At 39.4% G+C, this 17,549-nt stretch overlaps 2 protein-coding genes across 3 annotated transcripts; one reads left to right on the forward strand and one right to left on the reverse strand.

Annotated features, from left to right (window-relative positions):
- The first annotated feature begins 176 nt into the window (after positions 1-176).
- LOC117296981 (ornithine carbamoyltransferase, mitochondrial-like) lies at positions 177-7,635 on the forward strand. The gene is made up of 9 exons (XM_033780088.1): positions 177-422; positions 1,239-1,450; positions 1,798-1,885; positions 2,626-2,779; positions 3,365-3,487; positions 3,858-3,911; positions 4,822-4,971; positions 5,660-5,797; positions 6,978-7,635. Exons 1-9 carry the CDS (start codon positions 295-297, stop codon positions 7,035-7,037), a joined length of 1,107 nt encoding a protein of 368 aa, XP_033635979.1. The 5' UTR covers positions 177-294; the 3' UTR covers positions 7,038-7,635.
- A 3,206-nt stretch (positions 7,636-10,841) lies between these two features.
- On the reverse strand, positions 10,842-15,666 carry LOC117296682 (mitochondrial pyruvate carrier 4-like). Of its 2 annotated transcripts, none has more exons than XM_033779713.1 (6): positions 15,597-15,666; positions 14,305-14,482; positions 13,067-13,107; positions 12,651-12,735; positions 12,030-12,141; positions 10,842-11,227 (listed from the first exon to the last, which is right to left on the reverse strand). In XM_033779713.1, exons 2-6 carry the CDS (start codon positions 14,477-14,479, stop codon positions 11,164-11,166), a joined length of 477 nt encoding a protein of 158 aa, XP_033635604.1. In that variant the 5' UTR covers positions 14,480-14,482; positions 15,597-15,666; the 3' UTR covers positions 10,842-11,163. The 2 variants fall into 2 exon arrangements, with proteins under 2 accessions (XP_033635604.1, XP_033635603.1); XM_033779712.1 differs by having other exon boundaries at positions 15,537-15,643.
- Positions 15,667-17,549: the final 1,883 nt, after the last annotated feature.

Consider the following 17,549-nt stretch of genomic DNA (forward strand, 5'->3'; position numbering starts at 1 on the left):
TCCTAAAACTCGCCTCGACCAAAGTCGGCCCTGACAGAGTCGCCCCCGTTAAACCTATATTTACACGCACACGGAGCGACTTTGAAGTGGGCGACTTTGATGGGGTGGGACGAGTTGACTGGCATTCATCAATCGTCGTCTTCTGCATGCAATAACGTTGTACACACGCGCACGCGCGCACACACACATGCACTGTCTAGCTGGCTGGTTGTCAAAAAACTACAGAGTGGTTGTTGTGTTTGGTTGTCTAAAAACATTCTTTATTTTTTGCGAAGAAGAGGAATTCAACAAATAATGGCAGCTGGAACATTTTCTCGGCTAACCTCTGCTGTGTTACAGTCTGGTTGCAAAGCGAGTGGTGTTCTTGGACTGGGGAAGAAACGAGTTTGTGTTGCGGCAATGCATGGAAATATTGCTGGACAGTAAGTATGGCAGTCAAACAAAAAGTGCAAGAAATTGCTTGGCATGCAGTTAGACGCTTTTTCATGTTCATGTACTTTACATATGACTAGACCAGGAGTCCGTCTTGTTTGAAAACATATTAAATTTAAATGTTTGTCCTTACCCCTATTTCGTATTTGTCATTTTTCTATGGGGAAAATAACCATGATTTTTGTTCTTTCTTGCATTTTACAATGTTGTTATGACTTGAGTGTGTAATAATTGTTTGAATTTGTTTTAAATCTTGTTAGACTTTTACTGGAATCTAGACTTTTTTGTTTAATACTCAGGTTTAAAAACACAAAATAAATTAACAACACAAATAATTAAATAAAGAACATTTTTAATAACTATAATAATTGTACATATTTATGATAAACTACTGACCCCTGTTAACTGACACTCGCTCTGTCTATAGGGCGTGTGACATTGTCCTGATTTAAGGATAACATGGCATTGACCAGTCGTGTGCTTAAAATGGACTTTATTAAAATATATCAGCATGTGCTGACTGCAGGGATTAAACGTTTAAAAGTAGAAACATTTAACAATTTCCATTATCAACCAATCAATCATTCAATCAATCAATCAATCAATCAATAAATGTTTTTATTTTGTATGAGTTTTAATGCCAAATAAATAATAATAATAATCAATCAGTCATCAGAAATTATTTGGTAGAGTACCCTCATTCTTGTCTATTCTGAGGCGCTTCGCAAAGTGAAGGAAAAATTTAAGACAAAAGAGTTTACAGAACTTCTATCAATCAGTTTCATCGTTAATTCTACTCAATCCAGATCAGACCCTAAGCAGACCTCCTTTGTCGGCAAACACTTCTTGACCCTCCGAGATTTCAACAAACATGACATCGAGCAGCTACTGTGGACGGCAGCGGACCTGAAGGAGAGGATCAAGATGGGTGGGGAGATTTACCAGCCTCTTGTGGGTAAAGCAGCCGCCTTGATCTTTGAGAAGAGAAGTACAAGGACGAGGATGTCATCAGAGACGGGTATACTTTATTTTATTTCATTTTTTCCTAAAGACGAGCAGAGTATACTGACTTCTGTTCGAAACAGCAAGACCACACCGGCTCTTTTCAGAGCCAACACTCCCTCAAAAGAGATTTTACACACGGTTGTTCCCGCAAGGCTACTATTTGTTTTGTTTTTTGTTTTGTTTTACCTGGATTTACCTAGATTTACCTTGATGAAGAGACTTAGAGCTTAGGCTTATTTGCTCCTCTCGACTGCAAAACTGTAACCACATTAAAATAAAAAGAGCTATGTTTTCTTTTCCCTGGTTGTATCTTGAATACTAGATTATAACTTGTGATTTTGTTTATATGATTTGATGTAGGTTTTGCAGCCCTGGGAGGCCATCCATCTTTTCTTACTCAGAATGATATACACCTTGGAGTCAATGAGTCACTGAGAGACACAGCCAGGTAAGTTAAGACCTTTGATGCCACTATCTAGATTTGTCCTCCTCAATTTAGTTCCCTTGTGTCCAGTCAGTGGTATTGAAGGCCCCTTAGGTCTGAAGCAAATTATTGCTTAACAATTTTCTGCTAATGAGCATGATACCAGTCATAAAATTTTACTTGTGTCCTGAGCGCAATTTCATAAAGCCTGTTAGCACAAAATCTTTCTTAGAACAGAAAACTTAGCAGAAACAGGCTACCAGCCAACATTGCATGAAGTTTATACTGTTGCCACCGGTGCCCGACTCATTTCTTGCTCAGCAACGAGCAGCATTTTCTGCTAAACAGCTTCATGAAATTGGGCCTTTGTAGTTTGGCTGGTAAATTAATCTGGTATACTTAAGGGTCATTTTGTAATACATACACGTAGCTACTTTTTGTGCTTAAGCAGCTCCATGAATTTTGGCCCTGCCATGGGCCCAACTTCATAAAGCCTGTAAGAACAAAAACTTGCTAGGCACAGAAAAGTATTGTTTAACAGAAACATGTTACCAGCCAATTTACATAAGGTTAACAATGTTGTGACTGTCGCCCCACTACATTTTTGCTTAGCAAAGAAATTTTTCAAGCAGTATTTCCTGCCTTTCGAACATCTTTATGAAATGTGGACCTGATCATTACTTCAGTCCCCCGTTTAAAGTAAGTTGTCTCTTGAAATGATAAAGGATGTAACTCACTTTTGTTTGTGATTGTTTGTTTTGTAGAGTCCTGTCAGGCTTTGTAGATCTGATATTCGCCAGGGTCTATCGTCATGAGGACCTGATTACATTAACAGAGGAGGGCTCTGTGCCAATAGTTAACGGCTTGTCAGAAATCTATCATCCATTGCAGTCATTAGCTGATATGTTAACATTACAGGTAAGAGATTCAGTAATAAAACTGCAGTCAACTTACCTTCAAGATTAATTGTTTACATCCTACAACTACTTGCAGAGTATTTGTAGTCCTGCAGTAGTAGAAGTATTGCCAAGCAACACTGGGCCAGGCATACCAATCGTTGTCAGCAAGTCCAAACATTGCGGTGTTGAGTTGCCAAAGAGTGGAGGATATTGGCAGATTCATCAGGAGGACCTATGAAGTCAGGGCTTAATGAGGAGACAATCCCAAACTTCTCAATTTTTTTAATCGCATTAAAAAGTTTGCAAATGGCACAATGAAGCCAACCTGTACTTTGTCTTGTATTCCTAAAAAAGGTGAGCTCATTTTCTTCCCCAATGAGCATTTTGGGTCACTGAGTGGGCTGACGTTAGTCTGGGTTGGTTATGGACAAAACAATATCCATTTTGTAAATTTACTTGCGATTCGGTTTATGCCGCGAATTTGTAAATCTGTATAATGAATCATTGATGAAGGAATGAAATGTACATTTCTTGTAGTCCTACTACAGAAAAAATGAAATTATAAACAAAAATCTTAACTCTTTTTCTTCCACAATGACTTTAGGAGCATTATGGGTCACTGAGTGGGCTGACGTTAGCCTGGGTTGGTGATGGAAACAATATCATCCATTCTATCATGATGGCAGCACCACGCCTAGGAATCAACCTCAAGTTGGCCACGCCTAAGGTGAGTTGCAAAACTGTTAAATCTAGGGGTGCTATGGGGTCACTGACCGGGGTTGACACAAGCTTGAAAAGTGGAAAGTGTTCAGGACATGACCTCTGCCCAATTTCATAAACCCGGTAAGCACGAAAACTTGCTGAGCACAGAAAAGTATTGCTTAACAGAAACAGGTTACCAGTCAAAATGACATCATAATACGTTGTTGTGAGTGGTGCCCTACTCAGTTTTTGCTTTGCAAAGAAATTTGTTAAGCGGTATTTTCTGCTTAATGGCACTGCTTGCGGCATCCTGAAAAGGTAGAACCAACTTGTAGAGTTGATGTAGGGTTTAATCGGAGTCTTAAATTGATTTTGCTTTCACTCTTTTTTTACAGGGCTATGAAATCTTTCCTGAGGTGATGGCAGATACAGTCAAGTTCGCCAAGGAGGTAAATCATTTCACACATAACGCTGTGTTATCATTATAGCTTCTTGTACATGTGTCTGAAGTCTTTGGTTAACTGCATTGGTGTCATTGTTTCATACATGTATGAAGTTCTTGTTACACATTTCATTGCAGTTGATAATTATGTTTTAAATATTTTTTATTTTGCATACTTATATTTCTTACTTCAGGCTCTTCAGCACTTTCATATGTGGATTGTTTCGCTTTGAGTTTTGCTGTAACTGTCAATATTTTTTATATTAATATTGTTAATGATATAATATGCTATCTTGATCCTATTATTTAGTCTGTATAATTGTTTTCAATCTATTATTTTGTACTGCTTGACCCTAGAGAAAGATTCCACACCATAATTCACTTCAGTTATACATTCCTTGGTCCTGTAAAAATATTCCACTACATGTATTTCACAGAGCTAGTACCGGTATACTTACTGCTTAGACCTGCAGTTATGTTCCACACATAGAGTTATATATAAGAATTACAGAGCGCACGGGTGATGCTTCTTGCACAAACGCGACGGGACCGCAACGAGACACGCACGCACCATTCTGTACGCGTGTTGAATATGAAACACACGTTGGAGTTTGTGTTTTTTGAACGCTACGCGATGCTGTTTTGTTCAACTGACAAAATGGCCGCACAATCACACGCTGTGGCATGCCAGTTTTGTCAACTTAGAAAATGGCCGCCTGCGCGCATGCCGGAGCACGTATATAGGCCAGTGCGCCCTCTAGTTCGTATATATAACTCTATGGTTCCACACCATGTATTTTTAACACTAGTCAGTTGTCCATAATTATTGCTTATGAGCTAGTCCGTTGCTTATTGCTTAGCCCTCCAGGAATATTTCTCAACATGTATTTGACAGAGCACCCCTTTCTATTTTGCAGGCAAACACTGAGGTTTTTGTCACCAATGACCCAATGGAAGCCTGTCACAACGCAGACATCGTTGTTACTGACACTTGGATTAGCATGGGCCAGGAAGAAGAGAAGGTTGAGCGCTTGAAGGCTTTCAAAGGTTATCAAGTCACAAAGAAGGTAGGATGCCGTACTTCAGATATTGTTGTTTTGAGGAGCTTTTAAAGGTAGTGGACACTATTGGTAATTACTCAAAATTATTATTAGCATAAAACCTTTGTTGGTGACGAGTAATGGGGAGAGGTTGATGGTATAAAACAGTGTGAGAAACCTCCGAAGTGCCATAGTTTTGAGAAAGAAGTAATTTCCCACCAATTTGATTTCGAGACCTCAGATTTAGAACTTGAGGTCTCGAAATCAACCATCTAAACGCACACAACTTCGTGTGACAAGGGTGTTTTCTTCTTTCATTATTATCTCGCAACTTTGATGACCGATTGAGCTAAAATTTTCACAGGTTAGTTATTTTATGCATATGTTGAGATACACCAACTGTGGAGGCTAGTCTTTGACAATTACCGATAGTGTCCACTGCCTTTAGAGCTACCAATGTTAAGTGAGTAAGGTTTGTGATGACACCATTAATGGCAAACTAAACCACCTCGAAATATAATATGCATTAAACAGTACAAAGTCAACCCTCCTACTCTTTGACCATTCAATAATGACTTTTGCAGATGAATGTTTGATCAGCTCGATGGAAAATGCTGGCAATAAGAATAGAAAGACTTAAAATAATGATATACATACTTGTATGAGGACTAGCTTCAGTGTGTTGTAACGACTGAGTTTTTTTTTTTTTTTTCAGATGACGGATGTGATGGTGAAGGATTGGACCTTTCTCCATTGCCTGCCAAGAAAACCGGAAGAGGTTGACGATGAGGTGTTTTATAGTAAAAACTCCCTTGTGTGGCCAGAGGCGGAAAACAGGAAGTGGACTGTCATGGTAAGACCTGTTACGATCATATCACACAAAAGATCTTTCTAATATAAATCAAAATAAGGGTGTTATTATTCAACCCTTTCAAAGAGGACTGGAAAGATCTGAAATGCCAAAACACCCTAACGCTTGTGTACAAAAAAAGAGAAGGGTCTTGCTACAGTGATTGTGATGTGGTGGGGAAGCTCTCTGTTCCACCTTACCTTTTGAATATGTGTGAGGTGTAATTTTTATAGTTTGTTTGCCGTATAACATCGCTCTTACCAATAAGTTCCACACTTCCACTTCTTTTTGATAATTCATCACCAGGAGTATCATTTATGACAGACATGATTACATGAAAGAAAAGGTATACTATTGTTTTAAAGGCAGTGGACACTATTGGTAATTACTCAAAATAATTATTAGCATAAAACCTTTCTTGGTGACAAGTAATGGGGAGAGGTTGGTGGTATAAAACATTGTGAGAAACAGCTCCCTCTGAAGTGCCATAGTTTTGGAGAAAGAAGTAATTTTCCACGAATTTGATTTCGAGACCTCAAGTTTAGAACTTGAGGTCTCGAAACCAACCATCTAAACGCACACAACTACGTGTGACAAGGGTATCTTCTTCTTTCATTATTATCTCGCAACTTTGATGACCGATTGAGCTCAAATTTTCACAGGTTTGTTATTTATGCATATGTTGAGATACACCAACTGTGAAGGCTAGTCTTTGACAATTACCAATAGTGTCCACTGCCTTTAAGTAATATTGTATGTGCACCAAAGTTATGGAATGATCAACTCTGTACACCTGACCCCTTAATGATATTCAAAAGTCCATTTTAAGAATCATCTCTTTGAATCTCCTTACAATAAGTCCATTGCACTTGTCATCTCCACATGAAATTCTGAGAACTCTTTTGTACTTATTGTTCTTCCACTGTGCTTAGTGCCTTTAAAAATGCAGCTAAAATGATTGCTAAGTAGGATTTGAAAAATTGCATGGTGGAGATAAGATATAGAAGAGTTTGCGGTAACACCATGTAATGATCTCTAAATGAGTTGGGGTGGTTCTGAAAAGAACCGTTGGTTTAAAATGATTGCGCTATACAAAACATCTGATGATTGATTGATGTCTTGAACTGCAACATAAGGTTTTCTTATAACTTAACATTTTTATAATTATTTGATTTCTACCCAGGCTGTTCTACTTTCCCTGCTGAAGGATCACACTCCCTCGACTCCTAAACCATCTTTCTAAGGACAAGACAGGGTATGTCTCTAATTGGTCAGTATCCCTGGGCTGTGTCCAACACGGCTGAAAATTGCAATTCTTCAGCAATTTTATTCTTTCAAATAATAAATGTATATTTTTGCGCTGGAATGTCTCATTGGATCAGAGATCATTATCTGTAATTGCAGTTGAATATTACTTTATTTGTCTCAACTAGTAAAACTATAAACCTCTTTTGCAATTTTCAGCCTACCTGTCTGAAAAAAAAACTATACTGAAATTAGCGTTAAAGTTGGATTGAACAAAGACAAATTTAATACTAACTTTGAACTTGCCATCTCCAGATTAACGTGCTAGCCACTCTAACCAACTGAGCTATTTAACAAATAATTAATAATGTTTGTAATACAGGGTACTGCTATGGTGAATGGACTAGTATAATAGTTAGCGTAAAAGTTGAGATCATTCAATCATGCCAAAATTGAAGTCAGCTCAACATTTATATAACTAGATATATATTTGTGACATCTCGGTTCAAAGGTTCAAAGTTTCAAAGGTGCATGTGTAGTTATTGTGTTGATTGAACCGATTGAAGAAGCATTAATGTATTCAGTATTGGAAGAGACACGAAACCAAAGCTAAGGGCAAGAGAGGCTTCCATTGAGCTTTTAGACCTGATAGAAACTTCTTACTAGTTTGTTACACTGGTAGTAAATAGTACTACTTTACTTATGTTTTCGCCAGCCAGTACTTTTTGTGTTGGCAGTCCTGAAATATTTACTTTGTTTTATTGTTACATGTATCTGATAAGAAAGGATGCCTAATCACTGAACTTAATCACTGTAGCTCATAAGCCTGAGGAAATCTGTAACAAGCCGGGGCTATATGTACCAGAAACACTGGGGTTAACCCATAGAGCTATTACATTGACTAGAGCGCTAACACCCCGTTATACACGCACTAAGGTTTTGAAGCAGTGTGGGCGCAGCCATGTTTATGTACAAACCAATACAAAAGCTTGAAATTTGTACGCCAATTGTACGGCCATTTGCATGATAGTGCGTTTGTTCTTTTGTATGTGTCATAGAACCAAAAAATGCAGCAAATGTGAACGCACAATCTGCTGATGGGCGTACAAAACTGCGAGTGTCATGTGCGTCAAGGCGCGTGTACTTTTATAGTACGTCAATCAAGTCGAACTTACTTTTTTTCGTAGCGCGGATGTGCAGTCGCGTACGAAAGCGCACATGACGAATTAAAAAAAATCGCGGCAATGTGTGTTCTCTTAAAACGCAAATCGTTCTGTAGTCCACAACACATCAAACATGTCTGCGCTCAGGGTGGCTTCAAAACGCGAAGCAAGTTAGCGTTTAAGTCAATATATATAGCTCTATGGGTTAACCCTACCCTTCCACGATCAGTGTTCTCTTTTACGAACACTACACATCCTAGTCGTAAGACTTACAGCTGGATGTACCATCCGAAGGTCAAAGCAAATTTGAGGTCTCGAAATCAACCATCTAAACGAACACAACTTCGTGTGACAAAGGATATTTTTCTTTCATTATTATCTCTCAACTTCGATGACCGGTTGAGCTCAAATTTTCACATGTTTATTATTTTATGCATAATGTTGAGATACACCAACTGCGAATGCTAGTCTTTGACAATTACCAATAGTGTCCACTGCCTGTAACGACTCAGCCGCATTACGCCACATGCTTTTGTAGTAGAATGTCACACAGTACTTTTTAAAAATATTGCTTTTTTAGAAACTTATGTCAAATTGCTCAAGCTGTTGTGTTTTCGTATTTATATAGATGTATTAAAGGTTGTAGGCTACACCTTGATGAAATTAGGCCTAGCTTATATGTTTAATCAAAAAAAGCATTTGATGCAGCGGACCTCTTGCCAGTTTGAGCTTCCAAAATTTTGAGCCACAAAGCGGGCCCCTTGTTAGAACTTGTTCCTCATATTGAAAAGGGAAGGAGATATTGTACCACTTTCTATCTGATGTATCATGCACTGCATAATTATTCCACCCGAAATGTATTCTTCACAATTGTCGTTTCTAATCTGAAATAATAACACAAGAAAAACACATTTTCTCTTTGTTTACGCTCAGTTTATTTAGAGTTATTAAAAATATAATTCCTCTACTTTATTTAACAGTCCAAGGACTACAGTCCCTCTACAAAGTAAACCATTTTTCTTAAAAGATGGTAAAGCTCTGGATTTTTCCTCTTGGCAAATATGGTAAGAATCTCTTAAGCCTTGTTGAGGTATGGCGGACGCGATAGGAGTGTACTATTTGGTTTGGGTGTATACAGACACATATGCCCAAACCTTGTTGCATTGTTTCCACCATATTTCTAAAAGGCTTATTAAAATAACCGTTCTTGTTCACAGGAATTGCTTTGCAAGGGTGACACCAGGCCGTAGCTCGGAAGGCTCCCCACCAAAAGAAAAGAAAAAAGACTGCCCCCCAAAAAAATATATTAATGACTTTTGCAAAATGATTGAATTTTAGTCTGAACATCCTCGTCCTACTTCAAGGCTAAAAATGCTAACTGAGAAAGATTATTTGTAGGGTGAGGTGTGTCAGACCCTTACACGGGTCGTACACCCCGCCCCCCTCCCCTCCCCTCCCCGCCCCTCCCTTCCCCTCCCCTCCCCTCCCCTCCCCCCCCTCCCCTCCCCTCCCCTCCCCCAACACCCAGTTCATGGTATCAGTTACTTTCATAGACTTTGACATAAATATATTCAGATTCCCCTTGCTTAAGAAAAAGTCTACCGCCATCTACATGTAGTGTGGTACCTGAATTTGTAACTGGCATCATGACTATAGAAAGAACAGTATGAAGGAACTAGACATTATGCACTTTGATTACAGGTGGGCTGCTTATGCATAAACTCACAGCAATCATAAATTATCACATTCTGAAACTTAAAAATTACCTATATCGGAAGTATTTTATACATTCCAACAACATTATTTTTCAAAACATAGAAATGAAAACTTTCACGTAAAAAAAACTGTATAAAGTTTAGATACTGAATAGGCGTATGTGAAATACGTAAAAAATACTTTGTACGATATATTGCTGTTAAATTTTCAAGCTAGGCTCTACTAGAAATGTATAGGCAGCATTGTTCAAAGTGACCCTGTGGTTCAACTAATTAGCAATGCATGATGTTCATGATAAACCATCTCAACTCCTTTGGAGTATGCAGCACCGGCAACCAATATGGCGCACAGGTTGCTTATCAGCATCATACACATCACTGTTCTGTGCCCTCATAGATATCCCTTTACTCCTGGGCGATGAGAAGCAATTATGGTGAAGTGTCTTGCCTTAGAACACAAGTCTCACAACCGGGATTGGAACGCACAGACTGATGACTCGGCCATTAGAACTTGAGTTCGATGCTTTAAAGGCACTGCCGTTGATTTCACAAAACTCTTCCTAACTTAGGATTAATCTTATGACTTAGGACGAGTCCCAACCCTGCACTGTAGCATGCAGACCTTAAGATTAATCCTAAGTTAGGACGAGTTACTCATCCTAACTCGAGATAAGACGAGTCCTAACTCTTTGTGAAATCGACGGCTGGACACTGTTGGTAATTGTCAAAGACTAGCCTTCACAGTTGGTGTATCTCAACAAATGCATAAAATAACAAACCTGTGAAAATTTGAACTTTTCGCACAAGTTGTGTGTTTTAGATGCCTTGAATTCGAGACCTCGGCTGAGGTCTTGAACTCAATTCAAATATGTTAGTGAGAAATTACTTCTTTCTCAAAATCTACGTTACTTCTCACAATGTTTTATACTATCAACAGCTCTCCATTGCTTGTAACCAAGTAAGTTTTTATGCTAACAATTGTTCAGTGCCTTTAAGCCACGGCACGCTAACATGTTACAAAGAGTAGAGGGTTAACAAACATACATTACAATCAAACAATACAAACATAATATACACACCTAAATCTGATTTTCGATAGCTTTAGAAAACAAAACCCATAAAACCTTCACCATTCCAAACCAATCAAATCCATAGTTCTGGTTCACTCGATATTAATGATAAATATAATTTCCAAGTAAAATTAACCGTTTTTGTACTACATTATCCCCTAAATATTTGAAGAAAGTCACTTCTTGTTGATTCTGGGGCAGGGATGGTCGCCAACTCTCTCTTTTTCCTTTTGATGGTGCCTGAGAAGTTAACAAGAAAAACAGACAAAATTCATCACTTTGCATATAAGTTGCCTGGATAAATTGGTCACTAATGCAGAGCTACATGTGAATTATGTGACCCATATATAATAACAGTGACTTCTTCTACAGTGCTCGCATCCGTCACTCAGTGATGCTCATGGCGCTCCAACAGTATTACCCCCTGGTCACAGCTATTTTCTTTCATTCCTTAAACCATCTCAGCTCCCTAGGGAGTATGCAGCCAATATATGTGGCACACCAAGCTAAATCAATCACAAGAACTACATACGAATCTCTGCCCATCTCACAGGTACCCATTTAATCCTGGGTGAAGAGAAGCAATTATAGGTAAGTGTCTTGCCCAATGTCACAAGTGTCATGAGCGAGAATCAAACACACAGTTGATGACTTGAGTGCACTAACCTGCTCGGCCATTTTGTAAGGGTTTACAAAGTGGTAATAATAAATAATAATAATAATAGTAGGTATTTGTAATGCGCCAAATCAATCTTTACAGATGTTCAAGGCGCAAGCAGAGACAATGTAAACACAAAAATACATGTGCATATCCAGTGAACGCTAAACAAACGATAATAATAACACCATTTAAAAACAGGACAGGTACAGGAACAATGTGTGTGTAAGCACTGTATACTCGGTACTTTCCTAATTTCTGTGAAAAAAATCACGTAGGCATATTAATTGAGTGGGATTTGAATCCACGGTTTCTGCCAATGTAGAGCAGCTGTCTTGTACCAACCAGACCACCAAGATTGCCGGGAACTAGATTTCCACTTACCTATAAATTCTTGCTAATTGCATTATCCCTGTCATAGCTAAGAAGATGTTAACGCTAAACAGATTCCAGTTTTTAGGGATGACTACCATAGAGTACCTGGACCAGATCACACCTGTAAAAAGAAATTATATATATTGTTAAAGATCTTTTAGAATTTGGAGTGCTCGACTAGTAACTGTCTTTACAGATATTGCTTGTTTCTTATATGTAGTGCTTTTTACCTCTGAAGGGCGTCCCGATGCACTCATTATACTTGTTAACAGGTGTGTAGAGCTATGTTTGCAATTATAATACCCATTTAAGTGTTTAACATAATATATTTATCATGCAGCATTACAAAAACACGTCAAATTGTTGGGAAAGCAAGCATGACAGTTGTGTCTAAGTTTCTGCTGGAAGAGAGTGATGCTGTGCATTTGTCTGAGGCCTTCAGGAAATGATCTCCAGAGTCTTGGTGCTATGTTGGAAAAGGCCCTGTCCCTGTTACTGGCCAAACGTGTTCAAAGAAGCGTATTTAAGTGCTGATAAAGTGATAGATCTCAGGCCTGGTCTGTTTGTATAGGGCGTGCGCGCGCCAACAGATTTTGTGTTTTGTCTTTAGCTACATCTGGAGACACGTACCTGTGGCTGCTAGAGCTCCTGACTGAGACACACTGAGCTTCTCTGCTGGTCTGGCATAGTCCGCTAATCCTGCTATGACTAAACACTGAAACAAGAACCATGAGACAAACAAAATAAACACAACACATCATGGTTGATATGAGAATTCAAAAGGCTGTCACTCTAAAACTAACAATAAAAATAATTAGTGTTGACTCCTTAGAGGATGTTACCCTTGTCTTCCACTTGGGTTTTGGAACTGTTTGATTGTTTTAATTCCATATAAATGTAGATGTAATCAAATAAAACTAACATGTGAAAATTCCATTCCAAATTGAAGTCGCCCTTTGAGAAAATCTGGAGCGGTTATGTCCATGCAGGAAGAACAAACCCTAAAAGAGGAATACACAATCTGACATAAAATTTCCAACACTTACCCATTTAAACATCGGTGCCCAGAAATGAATTGTTTTTAGTCCTGTAACAAACAACAAAGGATTCACACTTGTGTTTATCTGCTCAAAATCTGTTTCTTTATTCAAAATTCTAGTCGAGCCCAAATTCTTTAAAAATGTATCCTATTGGTTTTACAAGTCTGTACAGGCTATGGCTTATACATCTATTAAGTAAATGTACCTACATGATGCAGCCCCAGTGTGGTTGTTGGATTTTGGCCAACAACTCTTACCCCCAACCCCATCCCCCCGACCAACATCATCTTCTTACTGTGCAGAAAACTCCTGTTGAGTATTCTTGTACAGTAGTTGAAGTGCAAACTAGCAGGCGCAGACAAAACTCAAGGCATAACAAAACCTGTATACATGTATACTTGTACCTGACATGTACACGTGCAATTAAAAGCAGTTAATTTTTAGCATTTTGTGCTATGATGGGTAATTAGCCGACGGTGACCCTGTTTAGTCTGCTTAATCAGAAAAAAAATGCACAAATGAATAGTTTGAATGATACAATCAATAGCCACCTACCCAATTATGCGTGTCCCCCTCCCCCCCCATACAAAAAGGAAATGTCTGGTTAGTGTATGCCTGGGACTGAGATATAATATCATTGCCCTGGCTATTGAGTTAGTGTATTCTGTGTAAAGGTAAATGTGATGGCATAAAACAGATCCGTTACTAAGGGAAAACAGGGGTAGCGACTAAGCTTAGTAGCGACGAGTTCTTCAACAGCCGTTTAAAGCCGGCAGGGTCGGTGGCCGTGTGAAGGGCCTTTTTCGTGCGGCAACGACCCTGCAAGGTTTTAAACGGACGTTTAAGAATGAGTCACTACTCTTTTATTCCCATTCATAAATGCCCTTTTGTTAAAAAACGTTAAAAAATACAGTTATAGACACTTTAACAATTGAAAGTTCAAGGTTTGAAATATTTTTTTTCAAAACTTTGTGTGCAGAATCTGTTCGATGCGCATGGGTTGTGTGTACGCGTGTGCTTTTAGATTACGCGCGTGCGCGCTTAGATTACGCGCTGTTACTATAGCTATGAATTTCGTTACGCGTGATAATATTGTGCGCCCAACTTGTTATAAACAGCTAGCTCCAACTTATCAAAGGTTTAAACACCCCCACGTGATGCGCTCTCCACAAATAGGAGTAGAGAAACTGTCTGGGGTATTTATGAATGCAGAATATTAACCACAGACTAGGCCTACCACCGACCTGCGGGATGGTTCCATATTGGTTGCCATTTAGCTGGTAATGCTTTCTCAATCTTGGCATCTAGTTGACTGAATCGAGTGATGGCTTTTGCCTCGGAGGGCGCTGCACTCGTAAATCCTCTCTGACCGAACAAAAACCTGCGGAAGAGCAGTGAGCTCTGTCTACTGACCGCCATTATCTGAAAACGTCAAAAGTAGTTACTTGTGATAAAGAAGAAAAGTACATTTCTGAAATACAAAAATAGTTGTTGCTCGGTACAGAGTAAGCAAATGACCAAAATTAGAACCGACATTTTAATAGACACACACAGAGTACCACCACTAACAGAAACAGCACTAACCTCGAAACTACTCCCATTTTTTCCTCTTTTTTATTATTAATACTTTGGATAACTTTCCGTATGACGCCACCACATTTTCACTCAATTTTACAAAAAGGGATATCTCATTGAGGTTAATTAGATTCTATATTATTTCATATCGAATGAAAAAGTGGTGGCGCCATACGGAAACTTTTCCAATACTTTTTTTTTAATATTAATATTATTCATCTGGAGTCTTGTAATTATTGTGAATATCATGAATCTTACGTGCAATCTCTGGTGCAACCTAGACCAAGTAACTGGGGCGCTGTACTCCTTTTTTGAAATTTTGTCATAATCACAGTACGACCATGGTTCGACCATGGTGGTACTCCTAGAACTATTTTGGTTCCTTAACGGGAGACCATAGCAGAACGAAACCAAAATAGTTCTAGGAGGAGTACGACCATGATACGACCGATATTCGATAATGACAAAATTTTGAAAAGGAGAGTACAGCGCCCCAGTTACTGGGTCTAGGTGCAACCCACCACCCATCCCATGTATGTACACATCACAGTACTGCACATGACTGTAGCCTGTAGGCGATAACGTAACCCTCCTCCTGGCGGCCGTCGGGAGGAGGGTACGTTATCACGCATAATGAAGAAATGACACTCTATTTTTATGACCACCCTCAATCCCAAACACCAAGCCCATACCCACACCAAGCACATCATAAATAAACATGATAAATCATGCAAATTGAAATTGAAAATACAGCAGACTGCAGAGCAAGCAATCATCAATGCCATGCCAACAATGCATACACCGGGACGGGGAAATGTCCGTATTCGGTTGTCAGTTTTTCACTGATTGTAACCAAAAAGCAAAATCTCATTCTAAACCATTGTCGGAAACAATTGCCTACCTATTATGTAGGGAAAATCCCTAAATGTTTGACGTCTTCGTCTTGCAACACAATACTTACGACGACTGAACCCCGGTACCGGTCAGCAAGTAGGTAGACAAGGAAGAACAGCGATTTGAAGCTTTGCCCAACTACGAATCACGAACTGCCCAACTCTGAACAACCCCAGTCTGCGCTAAATCACATACACTGCAGTGAGATTCTAATTTCCTTCCTCCTTGAGCGCGAGTGTAAGAAACAAACACTCTCTGGTAAAATGTTTGTGTTTCGCCTGGTTTTTTTTTTGGTTTTTTTACTTTTGGAGGCTGGCAACATTACCCTCGCAAAATTTTACTGTGGCAAAACTTTCTGAGCTCATAAAATACAACAATAAAGAGCGCCACCAATAGTGTGACTTGTGTAGGATAATAATCACGTTGTGACTCGTAGTAACTCGTAGTAGAGGCATGTTTGTCGTTATCCTCAAGGAAAGACAATTTAATATTGGTTTTACATGAATGGGCTGACTGATTGGAAAAAAGAAAATTTAACATACAGAGTGGATCTCGTAAAGTTTATATTTTACAAAATTTATTGCCAGATGCCTCCTGTGTAGGGGGCGACTGTGTAGGTATTGACTTTGTCATCAGCATGTTTCCCTTAGCAAAATCATTTATTAAGAAAATGGTTTGTGTGTTTCGATGAAATGGAAAATGAGTGAGATGCTATCAACAATCTTCTTTTCTTGTTGCAATGTCCGCCACATTGGAAGACGGGGCTAACACCGACGATCATTCTTCGCCGTTTCAAAGGCCGATCGAGGACAACATGCTTTGAAAAAAGTAAATCTAGGATAATAACTGTGTTTTAACCATAGGTGGGGGTCCAGGGGCCGGCTGCACGTGGTTTTTGTGCCGAAAAATCAAGCCTCCGTGTGCCTAAATACAGAGTTCAAGAAATAGTACTTTTTGATCAATATCAGTCGTCTAACTTTACTGGAAAATTTATGTACAGTAAAAGGGGACTCCTACCTAGAAAGTTTTAATCACACACATCTCTTGAGTCTATCAGTGAGATGCTTCTCCTTCTTGTTGACAATAAACTGAATTTATGCTGTACATCATCGGCAAGCGTTTTTGTTAAAAGATAATAATAAGCCTACCGCTGACGTTAAATAACATTCGTGATGGGCGATGAAATGCCTAAAAAATATGTTGTTCCATGAATATAAGTGGGCGGCTAACCCATCCGACCGATAATCGTGTGTTGCAAGCAGGGTTATTGCCAGATAAAATTATATGGCAGGGGCATTATCAAATCTGAAATTGCGAGCGCGAAGCGTGACGCCATTACGGTGTGGGGTCCGGGCCCGCAATTTAGGGCCCGGGAAATTTTTATGTCGTAGATGCTCTCAGGTGCAATCTAAGGCCTTCTCAGAGACATTTCTTGGACCCTTTAACTTCATCTGAAATGACTTAAAAGTAATACAAATAATGCAGAAAAGTTTGTCCACAAAATATTGTTGGGGGCTTGTGCATAATTCTGATACAGAAAATTTAAATGAAGAGGCATCTTTCCTCTCGCCTTTTTTCCCCTTCCTTTTGTTTGTACCCGGGGGGGGGGGGGGCACGTGCCCCCTGCCCCCCGTGATCCGCGCCTGATTCCATGGATCAGTGTAGATTCTTTGAACTGCTGTTTTGATTTTGAGTGATGTGTACAAAGCTAGTAGTCCATGGCGAAGATGCTTGCGCCTTGAAACTGTTCATGGCCCAATTTCATGGCTCTGCTTACCGCCGAATTCTGCGCCGACGATCACGATTAGGCGCTTATTATGCAAGCGCCGAATTTCTGCGATAGCCTTGTAAGCGTAGAATGCCTAGTAACGCGGAGTACGCACGCGCAGAACCCAAAATTCGCTGCTAACCCGTGAAATACGCTTGCCGTAAGCACAGAATTCCCTGCTTCCGTAAGCGCCGATTCTGTGCTACGGTAAGCAGAGCCATGAAATTGGGCCCTGCTCTATCTTGAAAAATC

This window comes from Asterias rubens, chromosome 11, assembly GCF_902459465.1.
Source record: "Asterias rubens chromosome 11, eAstRub1.3, whole genome shotgun sequence".
NCBI classification, from domain to species: Eukaryota; Metazoa; Echinodermata; class Asteroidea; order Forcipulatida; family Asteriidae; genus Asterias; species Asterias rubens.